A 23,943-nucleotide genomic window follows, 5' to 3' on the forward strand; every position below is an offset into this window, starting at 1 on the left:
TTAAAACAGGATGTTGGAATACTCAGGTGTTGGATTAGGAAGGTTACACTGTACATACATGCAGTTAAACATGTGATGACTGTTTCACACTTATTCCAAATCAATAAGTCCTAGGTTAATTAAACTGTGCAGGTTTGATATAAGGATAAATTGATCTTGTTAATCTTGTGCATGATCTTGCAGGTTTTCAATATTATAGTACTTGACTATGACTAAATGATGCATCACACTCATGTGGTACCAATATATTATCATTACTAGGTGTTGATTGTTCTTATAATTAGATGAATACTCTTTCTCTCCAGGGAATATTATATTAATGGATTTGTCTTAGGGAATTGTTTTGTCTGTTTGATGACTTTCCTGATTGTTTGGGGGTTTGTTTAAGGTGGTTGTAGCAAAATTAAGATCTATGGTACTTAGGAGGTTGTAGTAAAATTAAGATCTATGGTACTTAGGAGGTTGTAGTAAATAGGGTGGTTATTAACTGTTTGATTTTTGTCAGCAATATTGTCGTTTATTTTTGGCATATCAAAATTTGCTAAAAATTAGTGTTGAGTTAAAGATTATCCATGTAGAAATTCTTTTTATTTCAAGTTGATGCCCATGCTATTGGTCCGTCCCTCCACGCTTTTGTCCATCCTTTTGTCTGTCTGTCCAATTTTCAAAGGCTTGATTGGGACAATTCATGTCCTCGAAAAACATTCTTCTTTTTATTTCTAAATACAGCATTTTCTATCATTTAGTCTAGAATAAATCATCTTAAACTTTAGATTTTTAAGATTTCTGAAACACAAATCAGTTCATTTAGCATATGTATGCTCTTGGCGAACTGTGAAACTCACAAAAATAATCACAAAAAGCAGGGAATCATCATTACTTTCAAACACAGAAGTTTCAAGTGCATAATTTATAAATATTTTTGATCATTTTAAGGTGAGTGAGATGAAATTCTTTACACACCTGCTATATGCATGCCCACGATAGCATGATCAGTTCAGTAGCATTAGGTTAGAGAAAAGGATATGTAGTTAATTGATCAAATAAAACGGAAAGAAATAATTAAGAGGCTAAGTGGAGGGGTTTTGATTTTGAAATTTTGTATTCATGACTGTTTTTAACTGTTTATTTATACATGTACGTGTACTTATAGTTTTTGATGATTTGAAAAAAATCTATTTATATCCAACTTTAAATGCAAGACTTTCTGTAAAAATAGAATAAGTAATGATGTAAAGTCTGAGTATTAGTTGTTAAGTACAGATTTGTGAAACCCTGAAAATAGCCTCTTGTTTGTTCCTCAGATATCTGGAATTCATTGTAAATCAATTTCTGCTTAAAAATGCAGACAAGAGTTGTAAAATTCTGAGACAAGTGAAAAAAGGGATTAAAAATTCATTTGATCTTTATTGAAAGACTGGATGAAGTAGTAAAATATAGTTGATTACGGGGAAAAACAGTCACTGATATTCCGTACATTAATTTTTAAGGAGGATTCAATAGTTAGGTGATCTGGTCATGCAAATTAGCAGGTTGGTTGTGTGCCCGGCAGGAAAATGATAGGTAAACAATTGCAGGCAATAATCACCGGTAATTGTAATCATTACACGACTAGAAAGTTGTAGGTATTCGCTCAATCAATACAAGTTCAATTTATTTGATGTTCTGACGAGGAAATAACAGGAGCGATTTGATTGTACCGAGTTAATGACAGGAAAAGTTTTCCCTGAATATTAACTGTAGATTACTTTAAAGTTTGAATATTTTGTTTTTGATCTGAGAGAAAATCTGTGTTTGGTGATCGTATTTAAATTTGCCGATGGCTATAAAAGTACAGTAGACCTGCCATTTATAGTTCTAACGTCTGTTTAAATGTTGGGTTAAACAGTGAGATTGGATATTATTCCAGCAATTAATTGTCTATCAAAGAAAACTATACATCTGCACTTCTATAAAACCACAAATATTTGAGGTTAAGCTAAAATTTGGTTTTGCTGCTTAAAGCTACTTAACAAAGGCAATGCAAGTCATGTACACTTTCTTCCTTCATATTTTTTAAACATAATTATATGAAATCCAACTTGCATACATTTATAAATGAATTTCTTATGTCTTTCACATATTATATTTCTTATGTAAAAAAAATGCTGTAACTTTTAATTGAGCTAATATTCGCAACTGTAGATATTGCTTTATAAAGTCTCTAACTGATGTCAGGATTTCAAAGTTATTTAGAAGGAAAAAAGGTTGAGGATGGGAAAAAAAATGATTTCATCATGTTTATTTGAAATAATATTGTCTGATAAAAGAATAGAATTGTATGGTGTCCAGTAATAAATGAGTAATGTCAACCTTGTACATAAATCTACATGTCCAAATGGTAGCTATCATTCAACAACTGTTTCCCATCATCCTCTAACCTCTGTCATGTCTCTAACTAGTTTACAGTGCCGTCTGCTGTAGTTTACAGTGTCGTCTGCTGACAGTGATGTATGGTTAGACCAGTGCTAATTGAGGAATAGCTACAGTTTCTGGCATCAATATAGAGCACATGGCCACACATAGGAACAGTTTGTTGTTATTTCTGGCCAAGTGTTTATTTGTAATTTGTTTACATATTCACCATGTAAAACATATTTGATTTGTTGATTTCTCACTTTTGGTTTAGGATAATTTTGTTTTGATTGTCAGTAATTATAAAGAAACCGATCTGTTACTTTGTATATGTATATTTTTGTGTCTCCCACAGGGGAATCAAATTTGTTTGATATAATGTAAAAAATAATATGTCTAACAAGATGGAGATCACCTCTGATTTTCAAGACATCTTCCATCTTCATTATTTTCATTACAAAGCAATTTATTTCCTATATCATTTTTAAACTTTAGGGAGCTCTTTGTATCTTCAATTTTGTATTAGTGAGTGTCTAGATTTCAGAATATATATTCTGTCAATCTTTGTGGAATCATAAAGATAATGAGGGTTTATATATATTTTTGAATAAAAAAAAAACAACCATCGAGCAGAAAAATAATCCTTAAATTGAAGCTCGAGTTTTATTAACTTTTTATTTTTTTTCAGGTTAAAAGATTTGAAGATGAGAAAAGAAAAGAAATCCTTCAGGTAAAGATTGATTTTCATCACTCCATCCCATATTATTGCTATTTCTCAAATTTTTTCCCTTAATCTTTCTCAGATGTGAATCCAGGGTTTTGTAAAATGAGGGGAGGCCCAAAACTAGGCAATGTAGAAGATGGACGTGTGAAAAGTCGATGCATTAACCTTATATGTAGGAGCCCAAGAACTCCTACCCCACCCCTTAAATCCTCCTCTATTTCTTATTGATAATTTTCCATCTCACTTTACTTCAGTTAAATAAGAGTTAAAATGCAAAATTTGAATGACATTATTTAGGAAATTTATAGTGCCCCTTTAATAAAGGATTAAGCTATCAAGGAAATTGCCTTTAACAAAAAGTTGACAATTTTAGAAAAAGATGATATGGAATGATTGTTTATAAAACTAATATCTACCAGAGACCTAATGATGTGGATGCAAGCAACTATTTAAGTAACTTTATGATCTTCAACAATGAGCTAAACCAATAGGTATAGTCAGCTTTAAAGGCCTTGACATGACACAATGTGAAACATTCCAATTGAAAAAAAACAAACAACATGATTTATGACTAAACAAAAGTGACAGACAGCAAGCAGGGACATCCATTGAATTAAGTTCAGTCCGGCAGTGAAGGCTTACATACAGTTCCATTAGTCAGAATTTCAGTCCACAGTGAAGGCGCAGTGAAGGCTTACATACAGTTTCATTAGTCAGAATTTCAATTTTCTGTCAAATTATTTGAAATTACATAATGGTGAAGGAAACCATAGTATGATACATAATATTGTTTGCTTCGTAATGTGTTGCTTAGTAACTTTACCTCAGCCATTAAATAATACAGATATAATTCTGCAGATGCAATAAATACTATTGTGAGCGGGGAATGAATTATTAATGCACCAGTTAGAGTGAAATATATCATGGAATTATTTTGTCATAATTGTGACTGCCATTAATGTTCATGATAAAATGATATCAATGAACTAATTTATCTCCGTAAATTTCCAAGTGTTGTGTGTATTTGGTATTTGAAATTATACATTTTACACTTTCGTTTAGGAGAATAACACTAAAAGGCAATTAGATAATATGAATTTGATTTTTTAAAGATTAATAGTTTTCTGGCAACCAATAACAGATCTATAAACTTTAGGGATCCTTAAAATGAAATAGTTTGGTTAGGTCAAAATGTCATTTGTTGATATAAACATTTTATTAATGGCAGTAAAATACAGATGGTGAGAGTTTTTTTTTTTGAAAACACTGAAAACTTGAAGATAAATTTGAGAATCCAAATTTTGATGAGTGAGTCTGAATAATTCGGGATTTTCCACAGCAAATAGATAGATGTGGTATAAGTTCTAATGAGACAATTCTCCATTAAAGTCAAAATTTGTAAAAGTAACAAATAAAGGTGATGTATGGATTTTAACACAGAGCCTTGGCTCACGCTGAACAGCAAGCTTTAAATGTAGTTTTGCTGATTTTTTTATAACAGGTATAACATTGAGGCATCAAACTTTTTTTCTTTACTATTTAACGACAAAAGAAGTTTTATTAGGTCCCTGTGATAGTCACTATACAACTAAAAAAATGCAGAGCTTGCTTAGTTTTTCTGGAAAAAAGATTATTACCGGTATATCTTATTTTGATTATTGATGTGATGACAATGTTTCTATTTATAACAAAACCAGATTGCTTCATGTTAAGGTTTAGTCTGAAGGCAAAAGAAGATTTTTGGCAGCTAGATCAATGGGTTATTACCAGAAGTTTGTTTGTATAGATTACAAATCCTTAAACAACAAGCATGTTCATTAGTGTATACAAACAACTAATTTTGTCTGTTTTCTTTGTAGTTTTCTGCTTGTAAACATTTCATTGAAGTGTAGATTTAACTGATTTGTTTACAAGTATACTATTGTATACACTTTATAATTAATGTTGCAAAAAGTATTTTTCAAGCACTTACACCTTCTTAAGCATTTATAGAAAAAATTCTCAGTCTAGAATAATTTATTTATGTGCTCAACGGCAGTTTTTATATGCCATGAATTATGGTATGTCTTTCTAACTCAAGCTTGCCTCAATGGATCTGTACAAAATCTTTACACAGTGTTAGTTAACAGGGGCGTAGCTAGAAAGAAACGATGTGGAAGCAAGTAAAAATTTTGGGACCCAATTATGCAGAATTTTTTTTTTTCTGTTTTCGGTCATAGGACGGTCAAAAGAGGAGCTATATGTAGATAAAAATTTATGAATGTAAAACTATTAATAAATCTTTTGAATATAGAAATACATAAACAACACATATTTGTGATACAGAATTTACTCAAATTGTCCAAAATCTGCTCTTCGGGTCTGGGCAGAAACAAACTTCTCTATTGTCAACATTCACACTGAAATCCCGATGAATATTCAGTAATGCTATGTAAATGTCGTTGTTCATTGTTGATCATACATTTGTTTTCAATTACATACGTAGTACCGTGACTGATAGATCTCCATCATGGCATGGTAGCACTCGCGAGATGTTAAAAACCAGCGTACTTTTTCGGCATCGAGCGAACTCCAAATTGAATTCGTCAAAATTACATACCAGAGGTCAGTTTTGTATGTCTCAGACAATATTGAGATTTGTTCGTTTGTGATATTTCCTACAACACGATGAAGCAGATACAGCGCAAAGAAGCGATTTTCTGATAACTTGACGCGACTCCACTCTCCAGTTCCCTTATCATATGGTCTATGAACGCAAAAAATGATTAGACTTTCCAATACTGTTTTGGTGTGGTTGCAGCACGGTTGCAGGGTGATTGGCTCCGGTAGTCTGTCACGGGCGGCGGCGGCGGCAACCACATCGCCTCGGCATATTTTCAATGATATCGAAGGGATCTGATAATTCTAATGTCGATTGGTACATCTCATTCCAAACTGCAAACTGATGAACTGTACACTGTAAAATGTGCCCCAAAACTACATATCTTAGACTGAGTATTACAAATTCAAATCTTGTAAAAGATACAAGTTACCTTCCGATATTGTCATAATCTCAAAAAAAAAAAAAATATTTTGAAACCAAATGTTGTTATTTAATGATATTTCATCAATTAAAAAAATGACAACATAGGTGTTTCCTTTAGCATTCAATATTATAAAAAAAAATTATTTTGCCATTTCTTTTTTGCATGCCGAATCAATGTGCACGCAACTGCGGAGCTACGATCTTTTTCTGCATGAACAGCTTCATCAACACTTGTGTCTAGGTTGTCAAACTAATATCCAGGATAGACGGAAAAGACACCAACACTAACAGTCTCCAAACGTTAAACAAATTTCATAATCATGATAATACATGCATCACGCTGTCTGATTCCGATTGACCAACTCATCTCTCTCTTCTGTTTTTTTTTTTTTTTTTTTTTTTTTTGTGTGAAAACGAAGTGGATGCACGTGCTGTCGTGCCTCCGGGTAGCTTTTTTTTAAAGAGACATCTATATTCAAAACATAGGCAATCTTTGGGGAATGGTTGACTGACTTATTAATGAATGTACTTGTACTTAATAAAAACTTGTGTTCAAAAGTGATGTTCTTTTGATCTTTCTTGATTACAAAGCCAATAAAATGGAATTGACAACATATTAAGAATATAATGTTCCTTTTGAGGAATATACTAAAAATTGAAAATGATTGGTTTCCATAGTTACGATATAAAATTGTTGATATATTCATAAAACAACAGTAATAATCTAAGCTGCCTTTGAAATTAAATCAAATGTTAAGACCTTCAGTGATCCAAATGCATTTTTCATGTGCATGCGGGGTCAAAATCAATATTAACCTTTGCGGCAGAATATATGAACCAATATTGAGGCTCAAAAACTGTGATTTTATGGTCATTTTGATTAATGAAACGGAACGTAAGTGTGACACTCAAATTAGGTTTTATTCAAAGAGTCTTTCACTGTTTAATTAATGGCTCGGGTCCATTGATTTCAACATAGTTAATCCCACACAAATCAATGTAAAATACTGCTTCTTGTCGTTAAATTTTGATAAATAGCCTTAATTTGGAACCAGGAATGAGAAAATTGGAAGCTTGGTGTCTTGAATTTTTATTGAGTTCATACACATTGGTCGAACTATCTGTCATAAATCGCAAGCTATTTTGCAAATGCATCTGTCTTGTTTTAACCACTATATATGGGATGCTCCCTAAGAATCGTTCTCTGACATTAAGTTTTAAAACAAAACAAATTTGATAGTGGAAAAAATTGATAAATGGATTGTGAGGAAAAATATGTTTAAAATAACTTAATAATTTGGTGTTATTTAAGGATAGTATTATAAACTTAGATTATGTACATATATTTCAAGTTGAAATATTTTCACCAAATGATCTAAAAGGTGTACATATATTAAGCATCAAAACACATTAAAATAAGCTTTCATGCTTCCATTCTTATACTGTAATGTCAAATAAAAACCTTTTGATTAAATTCAGTAAACTGTTACGTTGAAAAAGTTAGGTGATTGAGTTGTGTTGGTAAATATAAGAAAAAACTATTATATAATGAAACTACACTTTTATTGCTGTTCTTCATGTAGCTAGTTGCTGGGAGGCCCTTCATCTTACAGCATAGTCAATACAGCCATTCACATTTACTGAAGTGGTACTGAATGATACTCACTGATAAATGTAACATATTTTTAGCTCACCTGGCCCAAACTTAACTTTTACAAAATTCTTCTCCTCTCAAAATACTGGGCCAAATTTAACCAATTATTTAAATTTGATTGGACATTATCCCAATTACAATTGTACCATATATATACAAACAAAGCAAGCAAGCAAACCAAAGTCTTGCTTAACAATTTATGTCATTCAATGTCTGACACAGGAATTTAGATATCATAAAAACTGCAAGTAATCCACAATGGTTTTTTTTGTAGATAAAGGGAAACAATATAGAACTATTTCATGTAAAACATAAGAGATTTAAAAGTGTTTGTTGCAGACAAAAGTCTAAATTTACATATTCTTTTACAGTTAGAAAAAGACAGAAAGAAGAAAAAAGGAAGACCTGTGAAGTCCCCATCAGCAGGTTATACAGGTATTACCATATTATAAATTGTGCTATAGGATCATGTGTTAGTTGAACCCATATAGTGCACCCATGCCCACCTCATCATTTTGGACTGCGGTGGCTGAGTGGTAAAAGAAGTTCATCTACTGTATCACTACGCTGTTAACACTGAAGGTGTGAGTTTGGACCTGGCACCTTCCTGGCAAGTTTGACTCCAATCTAAATCGACAAGGATTGTGAGTTATCCTGCTGAAGGTTTTGGTTCTCTCTTCTATAAAAACTAACCATCATGAATTAGCAAAAAGTGGATTTAAAACACAAAAAAATCAATCAAATAATCTCCTGGCACATCTTATAAGTGTGGGTTTTAACACTCAATTCTAAATGTATCCATAATGATTTGTAGACCATCTTTTCCTTTTTGGCAGAATTTTGTCTCATTCTTAATCTTATGGTTGTTGACTGCTTCCTTTGTATCTTGTGTTTTATATCATTTTGAGATACATTTAAGCGGTTTCCGACAGGAATTTTACGGAATTGATGGCTGACTACTGATAGTTTAACAAACAGCAGCTCTTTGTTTTTCCCTGAAATTAACAATGAAATTATTGTGTAATGAGTGCTACACAGTCCTTCGGCTAGGATTGTGCAAGCTAATTTCTATTCACGTTCACATGAATAAACATTATTGAGTGCCATCAAGCCAAGAAGTCCCAAAGCTATATATTCTATTTTGTCCCTAAATCAAGACTTATTTTGATCATGGCAACTTTTTAATTGGTCATTAAATATTTTTATCTAGCAATTTTGGCCAATTATCCATAATTTTTCATACATGTTGATGATTGCTATGTCTTAGAAGTGATTGTTTAAAGTCACCAAAAAATATGGTTTTGTACTTAAAAAAGAAAAAAGGAGAAAACAAGTTTGATCGTTTATTAATCAAGTATTGGTTAGAAATCAATCTTGTAAAATATGAAAGATAAAAATAAGAAGGAAGATGTGGTATAATTACCAATGAGACAACACTCCGCTAGAGGCCAAATTACATAGTTTACAACTATAGGTCACTGTACAACTTTTAATATTGAGCAAAACCCATACAGCATATCAATAAAAGAAATGTCAGTCAAATCTTTATTTTTATTTGAATGTAAAATATTGGTAATGTATTATTGCATAAAAATATTGTTGGATTTTTTTTTTAGATTCTCCGAAGAAATGTGGAGTTTGTCAGAAATTAGTTAAAATGGACAATTCACCAAATACACATCAAATGTGTTCAGATCCTAGTCACAGATTTGAATGTTTCCAACATCGTCGTGTTCATAGTGTCAGCCATCTTGAACATTCAGCTAGATCACCAGATGCTCCTAGATCTTTGTCTTGTACTCCAACGCGAGCTGCACCTGGCTCCACAATTACCTCCCCTGTAAATTTTTATTTACCAAATCACAGTCCTCGAGTGTACGCACCAGTTATTCCACATGAATTGAAAATGCACGGGCTTTCCACTTTAGAATGTCAACATGGAAATTTAATGAAAACTTTAGCTTGTGTTCACGATAATTCATCTCGCACCTCATCCTTGTCTTTCGAATCTGAGATGGATTGTCAAGGACCTACGCATAGTGATCTTGTCCCCCTCAGAAGTGATGAAGTGGCTTACTGTAGCAATTCTAGTGCTGTTTCCATGGCATCAGACACATCACCTCCAGCTGGAGCAACATGGGGTGTCAAGGCTGAAATTGGAGGTCATTCAAGGTTAAAGGTGAGATATGTTTGGGTAAAATGTTGTGAATCTGTTGTAGAGAAATCTTTCATTGAATGTCAAATGTAATGTTATTTCAGTAAACAATTTAGATCAACATTAATACTTACCGGTATATGTCTGTGAAAAAACAGTTTGATTGCACATAACTTCTTTTTGTGATATTTTAGTTACAGAGCTTCTGTTCAAGTACCTACATTAATTTAGAATTAACAAATGTTTCCAAACAAATCTGAAGAGAATCATTGGAATATAGCCTGTTAGTCAACTGCTGAGTTTTCATTTCCGGCTTTTGCTGTTGTTGTGATGGTTTTGACAGAATTGCATAACTAAAGCTTTTAAGTATCCGTAATAGTTCTTCTTTTGTCCCACCAGACTTGAAGGCATCAGATAACTGCACATAATAAAATAAGCTAACCTTACCAGGATTTTAGAACACAATAAAAATGTTATAAAATTTAAATGCAATTCAAATAATGAGTAAATGGCATTTTATCGTGTTTAAACCAGAAAAGAGTTACGATGGTGCAATTATATGATCAACACATGATTTATAACAGATTCAATTAGAATTGAAGATTTCGTAAAGTAATTGTCCATCTTGCTTCATTAACTTTTTCCAAGTAGAAAAATTTGCTTTGCAGCATAAAATTAAGTTCTAAAATGAAATTGCTACGTGCGATTAGGTTATTGATAGTTTGTCGCAAAATTTTGAATTAAGATGGTGCACCAAGATAACGTTTCTCATGATGATACCTAAATTAATGCGTTTTTCCTGTTTCGTCTTTTCAATAAAAATATCCAAAGTGGTAATTAGTTTCCAAATAAGTCTTCCTATCTAGTTATTGATCATGGTTTTCCATGTTAACTTCATTACGGACGTGTAGCTTTATCGGAAAAAAAATACATTCTTTACCAGATTAAAAGTACCGTGATGTCATTCTTATTAACTGGAAATAGAACATCCAATGACATGTTCTCAAAAATAAGTCTCATTAAACGTTAAAAACAATATTGAGAGAGAGAGAGAGGCATAGGAATGGAAACATTAATAAGTCAAAGTTTGTCAATCTGATTGAAACAATAATTGTATGTCAATGTTTTGTGTTCAGGAATCTGACAATGCACTGTTTAGCTTTCCGTTGTGAAACCTTTCATGATCACAAGGTTTGTCGTAACGAGACAATACTTTCAAATTTGTTTTAGCAGAAATTCCTTTGTTTGACATAATATACAACATAATAGAAAGAAGAACAGAGTGTCGTCAGACCAGTTTAGTGAAGCAGGGACCCAGGATCTAAGTTTCAATCTGAAGGAAAATATGTTAAACCTTAATCTTCAGTTTAGTTTATATAAAATAAGCGCTTTTACATCTGTGCCAAACCTACATCTGACAGTTTTCCTTTGGACATTGAAACATTGTTGCATTGTTACAAAAAAAAAAACAAAAAAAATTATGTCTTTTTTGGGGGGAAGACCATTTTCAATTGATTAATGGGTTATTGTTTTATGTCAAGTGGTCCCATATTCATTTGATAGAAACATTCTAATGCTTATTCCTAATAATATTATTCTAAATCTCATATAACTATGGAATTATCTGAAGTTCTTTTTATCAATTTCTTTAAAGATGCTTGCTTTTTTGTTAACCAATAGAAAATTTGATCAGTTTATTAGATTCCTAAAATCCTAAAACTAATTGATGCTGAGGAATAAGATAGTCTTTAAGACTGCCACTTTTGACCCCACAGACACTAAGCCTGCTATATCAGATTTAACCACAAATACTTGGGTGCGTTTGATGTGACTTTTTGCAAATCAAACCAAAACAGATAAGATGTAGTCAAGAGAATAAATCGCATTTGGAATTGCCTATCAAACCTCAAGATATATTTCATATTTCATTATTACCAAGGGATTACTTAGATAGTGCGTAAAATTAAGTGGGGTTGTCATATAATATACAATCCGTGATGAGATAGACGATTAGAAAATTTCATATCTTCATATTCTGGTCTGTTACTCTTATGTTTTACCAGTGTATTGGAAAAAGGATAGGAAACTAATTTACTTATAAAACAGTTTTGCTAGAAGGGAAAGTGTCATTTTCAGTCAAATTTCATTATATTGGTTAATTATAAGAGCACAATTTGTGTAATAGAATTTGACAGTTAAGAATTGATAGTTGTATGAAGATATAAACATTATTATTATTGAGACTTTTATATTTATTTCTCCGTATTGTGCTTAAGTTATTTGTAAATATCTCCAAGCACTTTGTACTAATGAGAAAAGTAGAGTACCGTCTAACTCACGATTCAATTTGAAATAAATAATAATTGAATTATGAAGGAAAGAAATTAAAGAATTGTAAGAGAAAATTAGTTTACCCATTAAGTGGGTAGGGATGTGTAAATAGTTTTACTGGCAGGTGTATACATCTTTTTCACAGATACAAAACATTTAATGAAATTGATAGGTTATTGGTTTAAGAAGTCGGCAGAGAACAAAAATGTCTATCTTGAATATGAAAGTCATGTTTGAATTAGATATTGCAGTCATTGTTAATAAAATATGAAATTATATGTCTGTTACAGGAAATGACAGATGTTTTTTTTCTGTCTTATACAAATTGTTTTTTCTTCTCAATTTGTATTTTACAATGTTAATGTAATACAGTAAACAAACAGTGTTCTTTGTTGAAAGTAACTTCAAGGATTCAGCGAGAGAATGAAAACATCATTCAAATGATTTTTTTTATATTCTAAAGTATTTTAATAAAGTTAATACTAAATTCCAAGATTCAACAGTAAAAGATGTATTTCAAAATTAAAAAAAAAAGTGTAATCCAGTGGCAGATCCAGAAATTTTCATAAATGGGGGCCCATTGACTGCCTAAGAGGGGGCCCACTCATATCATGCTTCAGAGATTCCCTATATAATCAACCAAAATTTTCCCAGAAAAAAGGGGGGGGGGGGTGACATGGGTTCCCATCTAAATCCACCCCTGTAATCAGTTATTCAGTATTTAAGGAGATGTGGGGTACATATACATGTTACAAAGACTGCAAGTCAACACAGTAAAACATAATGTATCTAGATTTTGTCAAAATGTATTTAAAGATATAATTATAACAGACAAAAAAACATTTAAGTTAAGTTTTGTAAATAAAAATTAAATTAAATTTGAGAAAATTTTTAGAATCTTCAAATCAAGTTTTCATCTTGAATTATAATTTTATAATTAAAATTGGCCCACTCTAGGAACTTTTAAATCAAGTTTTCATCTTGAATCTAAATTTTACCATTAGAATTGACCCAATCCCGGAACTTTCGTAGTAGTCAATTACAAGTGATCTATCATTATTAAATGTGCAGGAATGACATTCTGTCTAATGTTCTCCTCCAACTCATTCCCAGGAAAAGTAGTTTCAAAGATCAATTGAAGGAATTAACCTGGCTTCATCTTCCTTTAATGTTTAATTGTTCTTCGATACAATTTCAGTAGGGAAAATGCAAAATCATTAAAATCCCCTGAAATGAGGTTTTTTTCTAAATGCGAAAATGATGAGCAACACAATGGAATTAAATTCAGTGTCAAACTGATGAAGTCTTAACGATAAAATCATTGGCAATTTTTTTTATAAGTTTGACGATGAAAATTCCATATACATAGAATAGTATCGTCTTTGTTCGTGTTTGTCTAATTATCCAATCTCATGTAAACACGTCTGATACCAGGTTGATTATTCACAGAATTTCTAACGTCATTTTATTAATAAAAATATTCCAATATTAGTTAAAGAGAGATTTTTGCTTTGAACAAAAACCTGTAGAGTTGGATTTCCTTTGAGAATCATTAAGTTGAAGGACATTAATCGAAAGTTTTAATTTCTAAATGCAGTCAGATGGAAGCCAGCAGTGAATTAAGTATTAGCTCAAACAGCAAACTGTTATTAAGCTGTAATAGCTTAGCTTTGAGCAAGAGTAGTTGTCTGTTAAAGCAGGGAGTAAATGGGTGGTTAATAGTGTATGTTGGCCTAAGGGAAAGTATTTAAAATACTGGGCATGAGAAAGATGAGCATTAAGAAAATCTTTGATTAATTGGTGAAGTGACCAGCTGGAAGTGACTACGATTTTATCTTTCATGCACAGCATTGGTTCATTATTTGGCTTGGGCTGAGAGGGGCATTAAGTTTTACCCTCGTCTGTCTGTCTGTACATCCCAATGTTCGTTTCCGTTCTCTAACTTCAGTTTACCTCAACCAAATCTTATTAAACTTATACACAATGCTTATTACCACTAATCACAGATGAAGTTTGAATTTTTGTGATGTCACTCTAATCGTTCTAGAGTTATGCCCCTTTACAAATGGGTTTCCATTCTCTAACTATAGTTTGCCTCTACCAAATACTATGAAACTTGTACATAATGCTTAATACACAAAATATTGAATTATTTGAATTTTGGGGTTGTCACTAATTTTCTAGAGTTATGACCTTTACAAATGGAAAAATTGTTGAATCAGTTTCTGTTCTCTAAATTAAGTTAGCATCAATCAAATTTTATGAAACTTATACACATTACTTATTACCACAAAACTCAGATCAAGTACAAATTTGGGTAGGGTTACTGTAACTGTTCTTCAGATATTTCCGTTTATAACTTTATATGATATGCAAGCGGAGGCATATCACCTGTGTCAAAAAAAACCACTTTCCCCATTTATTTGAAAAAATGTCCTCTTAAAACTAGCTTTTCATTTCTTTGTATGCCAAATGATTATGTTTCTGTTATTCATATCACTAGCACTTTTACAGCAAATTTTTTTTTTGAATGCCCCACTTAAGTTTTGTCAGTTTAAGATAGGAGATGTGGTATGATTGCCAATGAGACAACTAACAATCAGAGTCCAATTGACGAAGATAAAAGTACGGTTAAAATCCAGCTCAGTTCCATATGTAGGCTATGAAAAATGTTTTAAAGAAATAAAATCCCTTTATTTCACCTACCTATTCTATTTTTTTCTGCTAGGAAAATAAATATTTCTTTTGATATTACACTGTGTCACAAAAGAAATGATATTTCATTAAATGGTGTTTAATCTTTATATAATTGTAGACGGTCTTTAATTAAAAATATTTAAAAAAAGAAGGATAAAATAAAAAGTTCATGTCTATGAAATCAAATTTATGTTTAATGGTAGAGCTGAATGGAAGGCTGATAAAGAGTAATGTCCTTCGGAAATGATGAAGTGATAAATTTAAATTCTTTAAAAGAATTTTTATATTAAAATTCATGAATTAGATGGAAAAGTAGATGAACGGAGACCAAATGTAATTAAAAAAAAGTATTGGACGACAATGACAAATTACAATGACGTGTTTACATCATTTTTAACATGCCCTAGTCTGTTCAATCAATTGACTTGATTTCCAGCACAGAAAAAGCATTTGTTTTCTAATCTTCTATGCTTTTGTGAGCCTGGTGATAATGTTTTACGATTTTTGTTTGTATTCTTTGAGTTCCACCATTTTGTAAATGAAAGGATAATGTCGATTGTTGTGTGAAGTCAGATCGGGATTCTTGTAAATTAATGTTTTGATGTTTTTTGTCTATTTGATGAGCTCTATGGTTTTACGAATGTTGTAGTCTTCTGTAGAAATGTCTTCATGACTCAGGTTTGATTGCATGATTCAAATGAAATTGTGAACTGGAAACTATTAAGTTCTACATAGTATTGTGGAGACATCAGACAAGATCAATGTCTGAAATTGTAGAAACTATTTTGAATTTTTCAAAATAAATTAAAAATTGAATTTTACACAGAATATCGTTTTACTTGTGGGTTTTTTTGATTTAAAGAACTCTTCTATCATACATTTCTCCACATAAATATGATCTGGTCATTTGTGTTTTGAAACATGAATCTATCATTATCAATTTTGGTGATATTATTTAAGAACCAAGCTGTCCAATGATAGTAGAACTTTTCTTCTAAATTTACTATGTGAAAATCTACATTTTAATGTCAGGTGGAATAAAATTTGTCTGAAGAGTCAGACAGTTCAACGTCTGTCACCTAAGCAGTTTGAATGGAGAAAAAAAACTTCCTTCATATATCTGTTGACAAAATAATAAAATATTTCCAAAATATGAAGGAAAAAAACAAACTTATATTTTCTAATATGCTCATAATTGAACAAATTGTGATAAAATTTATCAGAAACGTTACAAACCGATAAACATCAGAGGTCAAGAAGAAGCCGTAGATGTTTAAGGATATTGACGAGACAGTTTAATCCATTGTGTCTTGTTATTCTTTTGACTTGTCAGTTGGAATTGTATTTTTTTTCTTCATATATCTGTCTCTAAATCAGAAAAAAACATTTCCAAAATACATAAAAAAAAACAAAATCTAATATTTTTTAATATGATCTTCCCTAGTTCTGTTAATTGAACAAATTGTGAAAAAAATATCAGTGACATCACAAACAGATAAACATCAGAGGTCAAAAAGGTGCCGGAGATGTTTTAAGAATAGCGACGAGACAGTTTAATCCATTGTGTCTTGTTATTCTTTTGACATCTGTAGTTGGCAGTAGTTGATGTTCAAATAAAGCAATTTATACAGACAGAAATATAAAAAATATCATTTGATCAACAACGGTATTGGTCACATGTCCCGATCGACTACTATCTTCTTGATTACACTGTGAGCTGTCACAAACTTATCTTGGAACAGGACATATTTAATTTCATGAAGTGTTTCCTACATCTTCTAGTGTGGACATGAATGTGTTCTGACGGTCGGTTGGCTTAATGGATATTTCTGTCAAGTTTCTGCATCGATGGATCATTCTGGGCGATTAATTTTACCAATATTAATAACAATATTGAAATGCATAAAGGTCCATATGGCATTTATGGCTTGTTAAATTCATAGTTAATGCACTTTAGGGGTTTCGTTGCATTTATTAAATCTTCTGCAGTTCAATCTTAACTGATTCTGGCTATCGCTAATGAAATTATTGTAATGATAAAACACCTACATAGTAGCGATGAATTGTTGAAATGAGAGGAATATGATTAAATAGAAAAGAAATAAAAATATTATCAGATTTTGCTTTTCAAATTTTCTCCGTCTTTTGGGTGTAATAAGAACCTTTATTTGCTTTGGTGTATTGTATATTATCGGAGATCATGCAATCCAATTGTTATCAACGAACTAAGCACTGACTGATACAGATAAATATTCATTATAGTTGTTGATCAGTCACCAATACACAATTCTATTGATAGCGATTTATTTTGCTTTGAAGGTATATTCATTGCAAAATTTTATGCATAGGAAAGAAGAAAAAAGGATTTTCATTCCAAATTTGACATTTATCATAGCTTAGATCATTCTTGTGATCACCAGTTTAATTGCAAGTGGTAAATATTTAATTTTCACTTCAAGGGGATTGAACTGGTTAATATGATGTACATGTTTCAGTGGCAGTATTGAGAAGTGAATGTTATGATAACTATAATTCGTAAAATATGCTATTTCAAATTTTAGTTGGTGTTTTTCATTTATCATTTATGATGACAATTACAATGCCAAAACAGACTTTATAGTGCAGGTGGCAGAGTAAATATTCATTAGATAGTAACAGGGAATTGTCTAATTTATCAGATATTTTCATTATAGCTACTTACAATTCAGTTTTAATGTCTAATCGAAAAGTAAAAAGTTATATCATTTGACAGAAATTCATAAACGCAACACCATACAAAATACGCATGCCCTTCCATCATAATTCTCAGTTTTTAAAGGTTGTTAGAAACTGGCAGTTTATGTAAGATTATTATGTCCTAAGAAGCTCTTCAGGTCAGTTGTCAATTATTATTATAGGAGATTTTGTTATATTTTACAGTGCTGTTCTACCACAGATACCACTAAATCTGCCAGCTCATCAGAGAGTAACCACAGTGGCTCCAGTGGCATGAGTAAGTAACTAGATATAAGAAGATGTGGTATGAGTACCAATGAGACAACTCTCCATCCATGTCCCAATTTGTAAAAGTAAACTATTATAGGTCAAAGTACGGTCTTCAACACAGAACCTTGGCTCACACCAAACAGCAAGCTATAAAGGGCCCCAAAAAATGACTAGTGTAAAACTATTCAAAGGGGAAAACCAATGATCTAATCTATATAAAAAACAAGAAACACTTATGAGACAGTAGTCTGACTATATATTAACCCTTCTTTCACTTAAGATTTAAAGCAGTATTCTTCTCTTCAGTTTTCTTCTCCTTAAGAAACTTTCATCACTATTCTGGTAAGAACTATAGGATTGGTATTGAATTGCCAATCGTGATAGTTTATCTGACTTTTATATACCCCAATGTGTAATAAATGTCCTGACTTACTCCTTTTAACAGCTTACACAATATCAATGCTATATTTCTTTTTCTAACAAGACAGACGATTAGATTCAAAAAAGTCATTTTTTTCTTCCCTGATAATACAATTATGATATCTTGTCATGGACGGCTGTATCAGAAAATTTGTGAAGAATATCGTGTTGTGTCCTTATTTTGACGTTTTATAGATCTGTGGGGTATTATTATACTTTGGTAGTCTATAATTGTTTTGATGGGTAATCTTTTACAAATGATACATTGTTGATTTGCATGTTCCTTTGTGACTAGCTGTTTAACAGGCATTTAGACATACCATTTCAGCTGTGAAATAAAACAGCTGAAATATTGTTTTCAATTTCAGTATTATGTGTCTGTTACTTACATAACATTAAGAAATGTGTAAAGAACAGGAAGTAAGGATTATTTCATATTAAGAAAGCCGTAAATCTGAGAATTTTTTTATTTGTAACAACATGCTAATCCTAAGTTTACATGAGACAGTTTACTGCAGTAAATATAGAAATAAGGAGATCTGGTATGACTGCCAATGAGACAACTATCCACCAGAGTCCAAATGATGCAGTTGTAACCTTTTAAAGGTCACCATAAGGCCTTCAGCAATGATCAAAACTTATACTGTACAGACAGGTATGAAAGGGCCCCACATGACAAAGTACGAAAACAATTTAAAAGAAAAAAACCAATGAACAAAAAACAATTGAACGTCAACCACTGATTTACAGGCTCTTGACTTGGGACATGCATTTTAAAAATATGGCAGAAATGAACATGTTTGTGAAAGGGAGAGAGTGTTGTAACAGCACAACAGAAGAACTATATGTAAAACATTCAGCTGGAATTTGCTTGACTTATCAGGTTGGCATTTTGGAAGCACAAAAACAACAAAATCATAAAAACAAAGGACATAAAGCATTGTTTAATCTGATTCCATTGCATAACTGATGATTAAAAAGAAATACATGGAATTTAATTATTTTTAATACCTTTTTAATTAAGTGTTAACTTACATATTACAGTGTTCTTATCTTGACTAGAATTATGTAATTGAAAGAAGAACGAAAATGGGTAGATATAATTGGAAAATAAAAAGTGTCATTTTTTTTAAAATTTGTCTATAAGTTATTGTGAGGTCTTTAAGTGTATTTTACATTCATTGTTTAAAGTTCTCATAACCTTACAATATTCGAGAGATTTCCACTTGGTTGAAAGTTGGTTGAAGATCTTGAATGTTCTCTGTTAGTTAGTTTGACTACTATTTCCTAAAATCTGATTGGATAAGAGCTTGACATATTGAATAGTCACTTGTCTATTGTTGAAGGACGTTTGTAATCTCTAGAAACTAGAAATATTTTTAATTTTTGTGTTATCTGGTTGTTTTTTCTTAAACATTGTCATGTATTCTATTCACATGTTGAACTACTCATATTTGGAAAGAACAGTAGTTATGTACAAATAAAAACTTTTTTGTTTAACAGGAAGTTTGCATAGTGCTAGTCCAATGAGTGGAAAGAGTTCTGTATCAATGGAAGATAACGTTTTGTCTGGGGCAGCATGTCCTATGGCTGTTAAAGTACATACAGATTTTGTTCCAGGAAAAACAGATACAGATTTCCTAAAACTTGAGGTAGACTTGATTACATTCAAAAGTATTTACAGACATACACACATAATCTTCCATTATTAAAGAAATAAATTCTGTATGAAGTTTTACGAGGAATAGAAATTTACCCTCTTTCATGAATAAGAAGTACATATATTTTTGTGCCAAATTTCTATAAATTACACGATAAATATTGGGGAAAGTCAAAATTGGTTATTAAACTAAATCTGAAGGCTAATTTTCATACTCAAAAGATTATATTTTATTGTTCATTCATTTGGTGCTACTTCTATTGTACTTATTGGTTAGCATGATTTTTTAAATTCCCCTATTTCAAAACATGGACATTGCCATACCAGTACATGTATATGCAGGTTGAGTGAAGGTAGTTAGATTTTTTTTAATATTATTTTATCTTTACTTTACCATTAGAGCCATTTTTATACAAAATGCAAATTGTTCACCTCTGAGAACTGACCTCAACACAATCTAATGTACTCTGTTGAATGTTGACACATTTCTTCACTTCGCTGTAAAACTTATCATTATAGAAAGGAGATGTGGTTTTTGTAATGAACAAGACGACAAGTGGTTTATGTTATGGCAATATAAATGGTAGAAGTGGATGGTTCAAAGCCTCCCATGTGGAGCCTCTGGAGCATCATGCTGCAGGACCTCAATTAAAACTCACTGCACAGAGAAATAATACAAAAAGATTTAAACCAAAGACTGTGACAGAACTTTTACAGAAACTAGGTTTGCAGGTAAGATATGTCGGCCATTAATTTTAAGTAAAATTGAGAATGGAAATGGGGAATGTGCCAAAGAGACATCAACCCGACCATAGAAAAAAACAACAGCAGAAGGTCACCAACAGGTCTTCAATGTAGCGAGAAATACCCGCACCCGGAGGCATCCTTCAGCTGGCCCCTAAACAAATATATACTAGTTCAGTGATAATGAACGCCATACTAATTTCCAAATTGTACACAAGAAACTAAAATTAAAATAATACAAGACTAACAAAGGCCAGAGGCTCCTGACTTGGGACAGGCGCAAAAATGCGGCGGGGTTAAACATGTTTGCGAGATCTCAACCCTCCCCTATACCTCTAGCCAATGTAGAAAAGTAAACGCATAACAATGCGCACATTAAAATTCAGTCCAAGAGAAGTCTGAGTCTGATGTCAGAAGATGTAACCAAAGAAAATAAACAAAATGACAATAATACATAAATAACAACAGACTACTAGCAGTTAACTGACATGCCAGCTCCAGACTTCAATTAAACTGACTGAAAGATTATGATTTCATCATATGAACATCACATTTGAGAATCGAGGACATTTTAGAATTTGCGGCACTTGAACTATTGACATCATACAATAATAACTTTTCCTTTGTGGCTTCAGATATTTTATCTTGTGATATCGCAACTTTTAAGAAAACCTCTGTAATGTCTTGTAATGGTGAACAATTCACAATAAGGTGCATACGAGTAGGCCCCTCCCCCCCTCCCCCTTTTTATAAACCTGTTGTCTTTTAAGCCTTCAAGAGATAAAATTACAAATATGTAAATTATGTTGTAATGTATATAATATACATAATATCTCAAACTATTATATATAAGTGTGTACTTAAGTTTTGGTATTTTTTCTCTGAAATAAATTATTTAACACCTTAGAAGAAAAAAAAGGCTTAGCAAAAGGAAAAACTTATCAAAGTAACAGTTAAAATCTTAAGATATTAAGACAAAAAGACAACACCAGAGAGAAAAAGAAAAAAAGATGGAAAGACAGACACTGAGCAACACTGATCCATCCAAAACTAGGGGTGAACTCTGACAGCATTTATATGCTGTAAAGCTTGTTTAAATATCACTTTATAAAAAAAATCTGTATTTAATGAGAAGATGAAGAAAACAGATTGAAAAAGGGCATGCAGAATATGCTTTAATTAAAATATCATGTTTCATCGACTAGCGTTTTCTATATTGTTAAAATTACATGTGGTTATACTATATATATTTCAATACTTCCGCAGGTGTGTTCTAGTTTGCCAAAAAAATATTTTGATTTAGTAGGCAGATATGAAATTGATGAGGGTTTTATGGTGTTGTTTTGCTGAATTTGTAAAAGTTCAGAGCAGTACATTGTCAAAGACATGACGTTAAAACATTGTTTGATAAAAATATTTAACTTGCTTTTTCTCATAACCTGAAGAAGGGGAGATAACTTCAATGACTTATTTTACACAAACTTTATTTTATAACAGCACTTAGAACAACTATTTGTTCAGAATGGGTTTGATCACCTGGAAAGCTTTGCAGAGATAGATGAAGATGACCTTAATGCTTTACACATTACTGATCCACAGAAGAGAACTAAGCTTCTTACTGCTGCAGATTTCCTGTCGTCAGATATTGTCGGTAAGAAAATAAATTTTAAGATTTCTAAATCTAGAAATCACTGAGAACATAGCATTTTACACTGTTTATAACAAGAGCATAGATACCAAATGGTAGGAGTTTAATTTAATTTCCCAAATACAAATCAAATGTTTAAACTTTGAATAACAAAAGAAGGAACACTGCCTCTGCAGAAACAAAATACCTCTTAAAATTTCAAAGGTAGAATTCAGGACAATATGTGCTGTAGGACAAGAAAAAATATATACACAATGCATAACTGATACTAACAATCACTTATTCTCTTCTTTTCTACTTTTCATTTAGAATCTCAACAAGACAAGCTTGTGAATAACATGTTTGGATTTAGTAACATCGGTAACAATTTTGAATCATGATATTTAAAAAAATAAATACTATTTCTTCCACCAACTTTAAATCAAATTACAAGGAAAGATAACTCAGCAGAACACAATCATCTACTGAATTATGTATTTTTTGCAGTTGATCATATACCAAATGTGAACAGATATTTGATGTACACTCCTCCCTGTGCTTCACCAGCCGGAGAACAGCGATCATATCCTTCTAGTCGTGATTCAGGATGCTATGCAAGCTGGGAACACATCCATAACAAAAATCATAATATACACAACCAATCAAAATTCCATCCTCTGCATTCCAATAAGGAAAATGTATTTCCAGAAAATGACTTTCAGGTTTCGAAAAACAAGTCTTCCAATGGAGGAAAAATTGAAAGTAATTATTCAGAGGAGGATCGTGAAGTGTTTGAATTAATTAAACATAATTTGGACAGTAACAATGACGAATCTAGTCAGAAAGAAGGTGATATGGTGACTTGTTCCTATGCAGAAACACAAACTTCTCCAAATGATTCTTCTAAGTCAAATCCTAAATCTCAAATCCACGTCTCAAAAACCCAACAGCAAACTGTGATAGAAAGTCATACTCCCAAAACATTCGTTAGAAAAAGTGTTCCGAGAATGGGTTCTGTTGTGCGAGATGCTCAAGTCCAGGTTATGTCCCCTCTAGGAACTAACGAAAGACGAACATTACCTAGCGATGCCCATAGACGGGTATCATCAGACAGCATCAATTCATGTGCATCGTCACAAAGTGATGGCCATCGAAGGATATTATCTGAAACATCGTCACAAAGTGATGGCCACCACCGTAAGATATTATCTGAAAGTAATAGTTCTCTTACACCTTTACACAATGTGCCGAATTATGACACTCCAAAGCTTCGTACCATAAATGGTTCTGTAACAGATAGTCCTGTTGCAGGATACAGGAAGGTGAAAAAATCATTAGTTAATTTAGTAGCATCCAAGCTTGCCTCTGAAGCCATAGACTTATCTCAGGAACCTTATTCAACCCAGGTATGCTTTATATTTGATAGAAGACTGGGTAACGGGAATGGTGATCAATCTATAATTAAATTTAAAAAGAAGGAAAAAAAACTTGTTTAAAATTGTATTTAAATGTTTTGGTTGACTTATA

The 23,943-nt window shown here is 31.9% G+C and overlaps 1 protein-coding gene across 4 annotated transcripts in view; it reads left to right on the plus strand.

Moving 5' to 3' along the window:
• The window catches only part of LOC139491268 (SAM and SH3 domain-containing protein 1-like), a 73,046-nt gene that overhangs the window by 44,318 nt on the left and 4,785 nt on the right, over window positions 1-23,943 (plus strand). For all 4 annotated transcript variants that reach the window (XR_011656502.1, XR_011656503.1, XM_071278809.1 and 1 more), the window contains 8 exons: window positions 3,083-3,124; window positions 8,169-8,232; window positions 9,414-9,976; window positions 17,900-17,972; window positions 19,889-20,037; window positions 20,565-20,777; window positions 22,287-22,440; window positions 22,924-23,822. Coding sequence is in view for 2 of the 4 variants with exons in the window: in XM_071278809.1 (XP_071134910.1) it covers window positions 3,083-3,124; window positions 8,169-8,232; window positions 9,414-9,976; window positions 17,900-17,972; window positions 19,889-20,037; window positions 20,565-20,777; window positions 22,287-22,440; window positions 22,924-23,822 (2,157 nt within the window). In the remaining 2 variants the exon portion in view is untranslated. The remainder of the gene's footprint in view (window positions 1-3,082; window positions 3,125-8,168; window positions 8,233-9,413; window positions 9,977-17,899; window positions 17,973-19,888; window positions 20,038-20,564; window positions 20,778-22,286; window positions 22,441-22,923; window positions 23,823-23,943) is intronic.

This window comes from Mytilus edulis, chromosome 10, assembly GCF_963676685.1.
Source record: "Mytilus edulis chromosome 10, xbMytEdul2.2, whole genome shotgun sequence".
NCBI classification, from domain to species: Eukaryota; Metazoa; Mollusca; class Bivalvia; order Mytilida; family Mytilidae; genus Mytilus; species Mytilus edulis.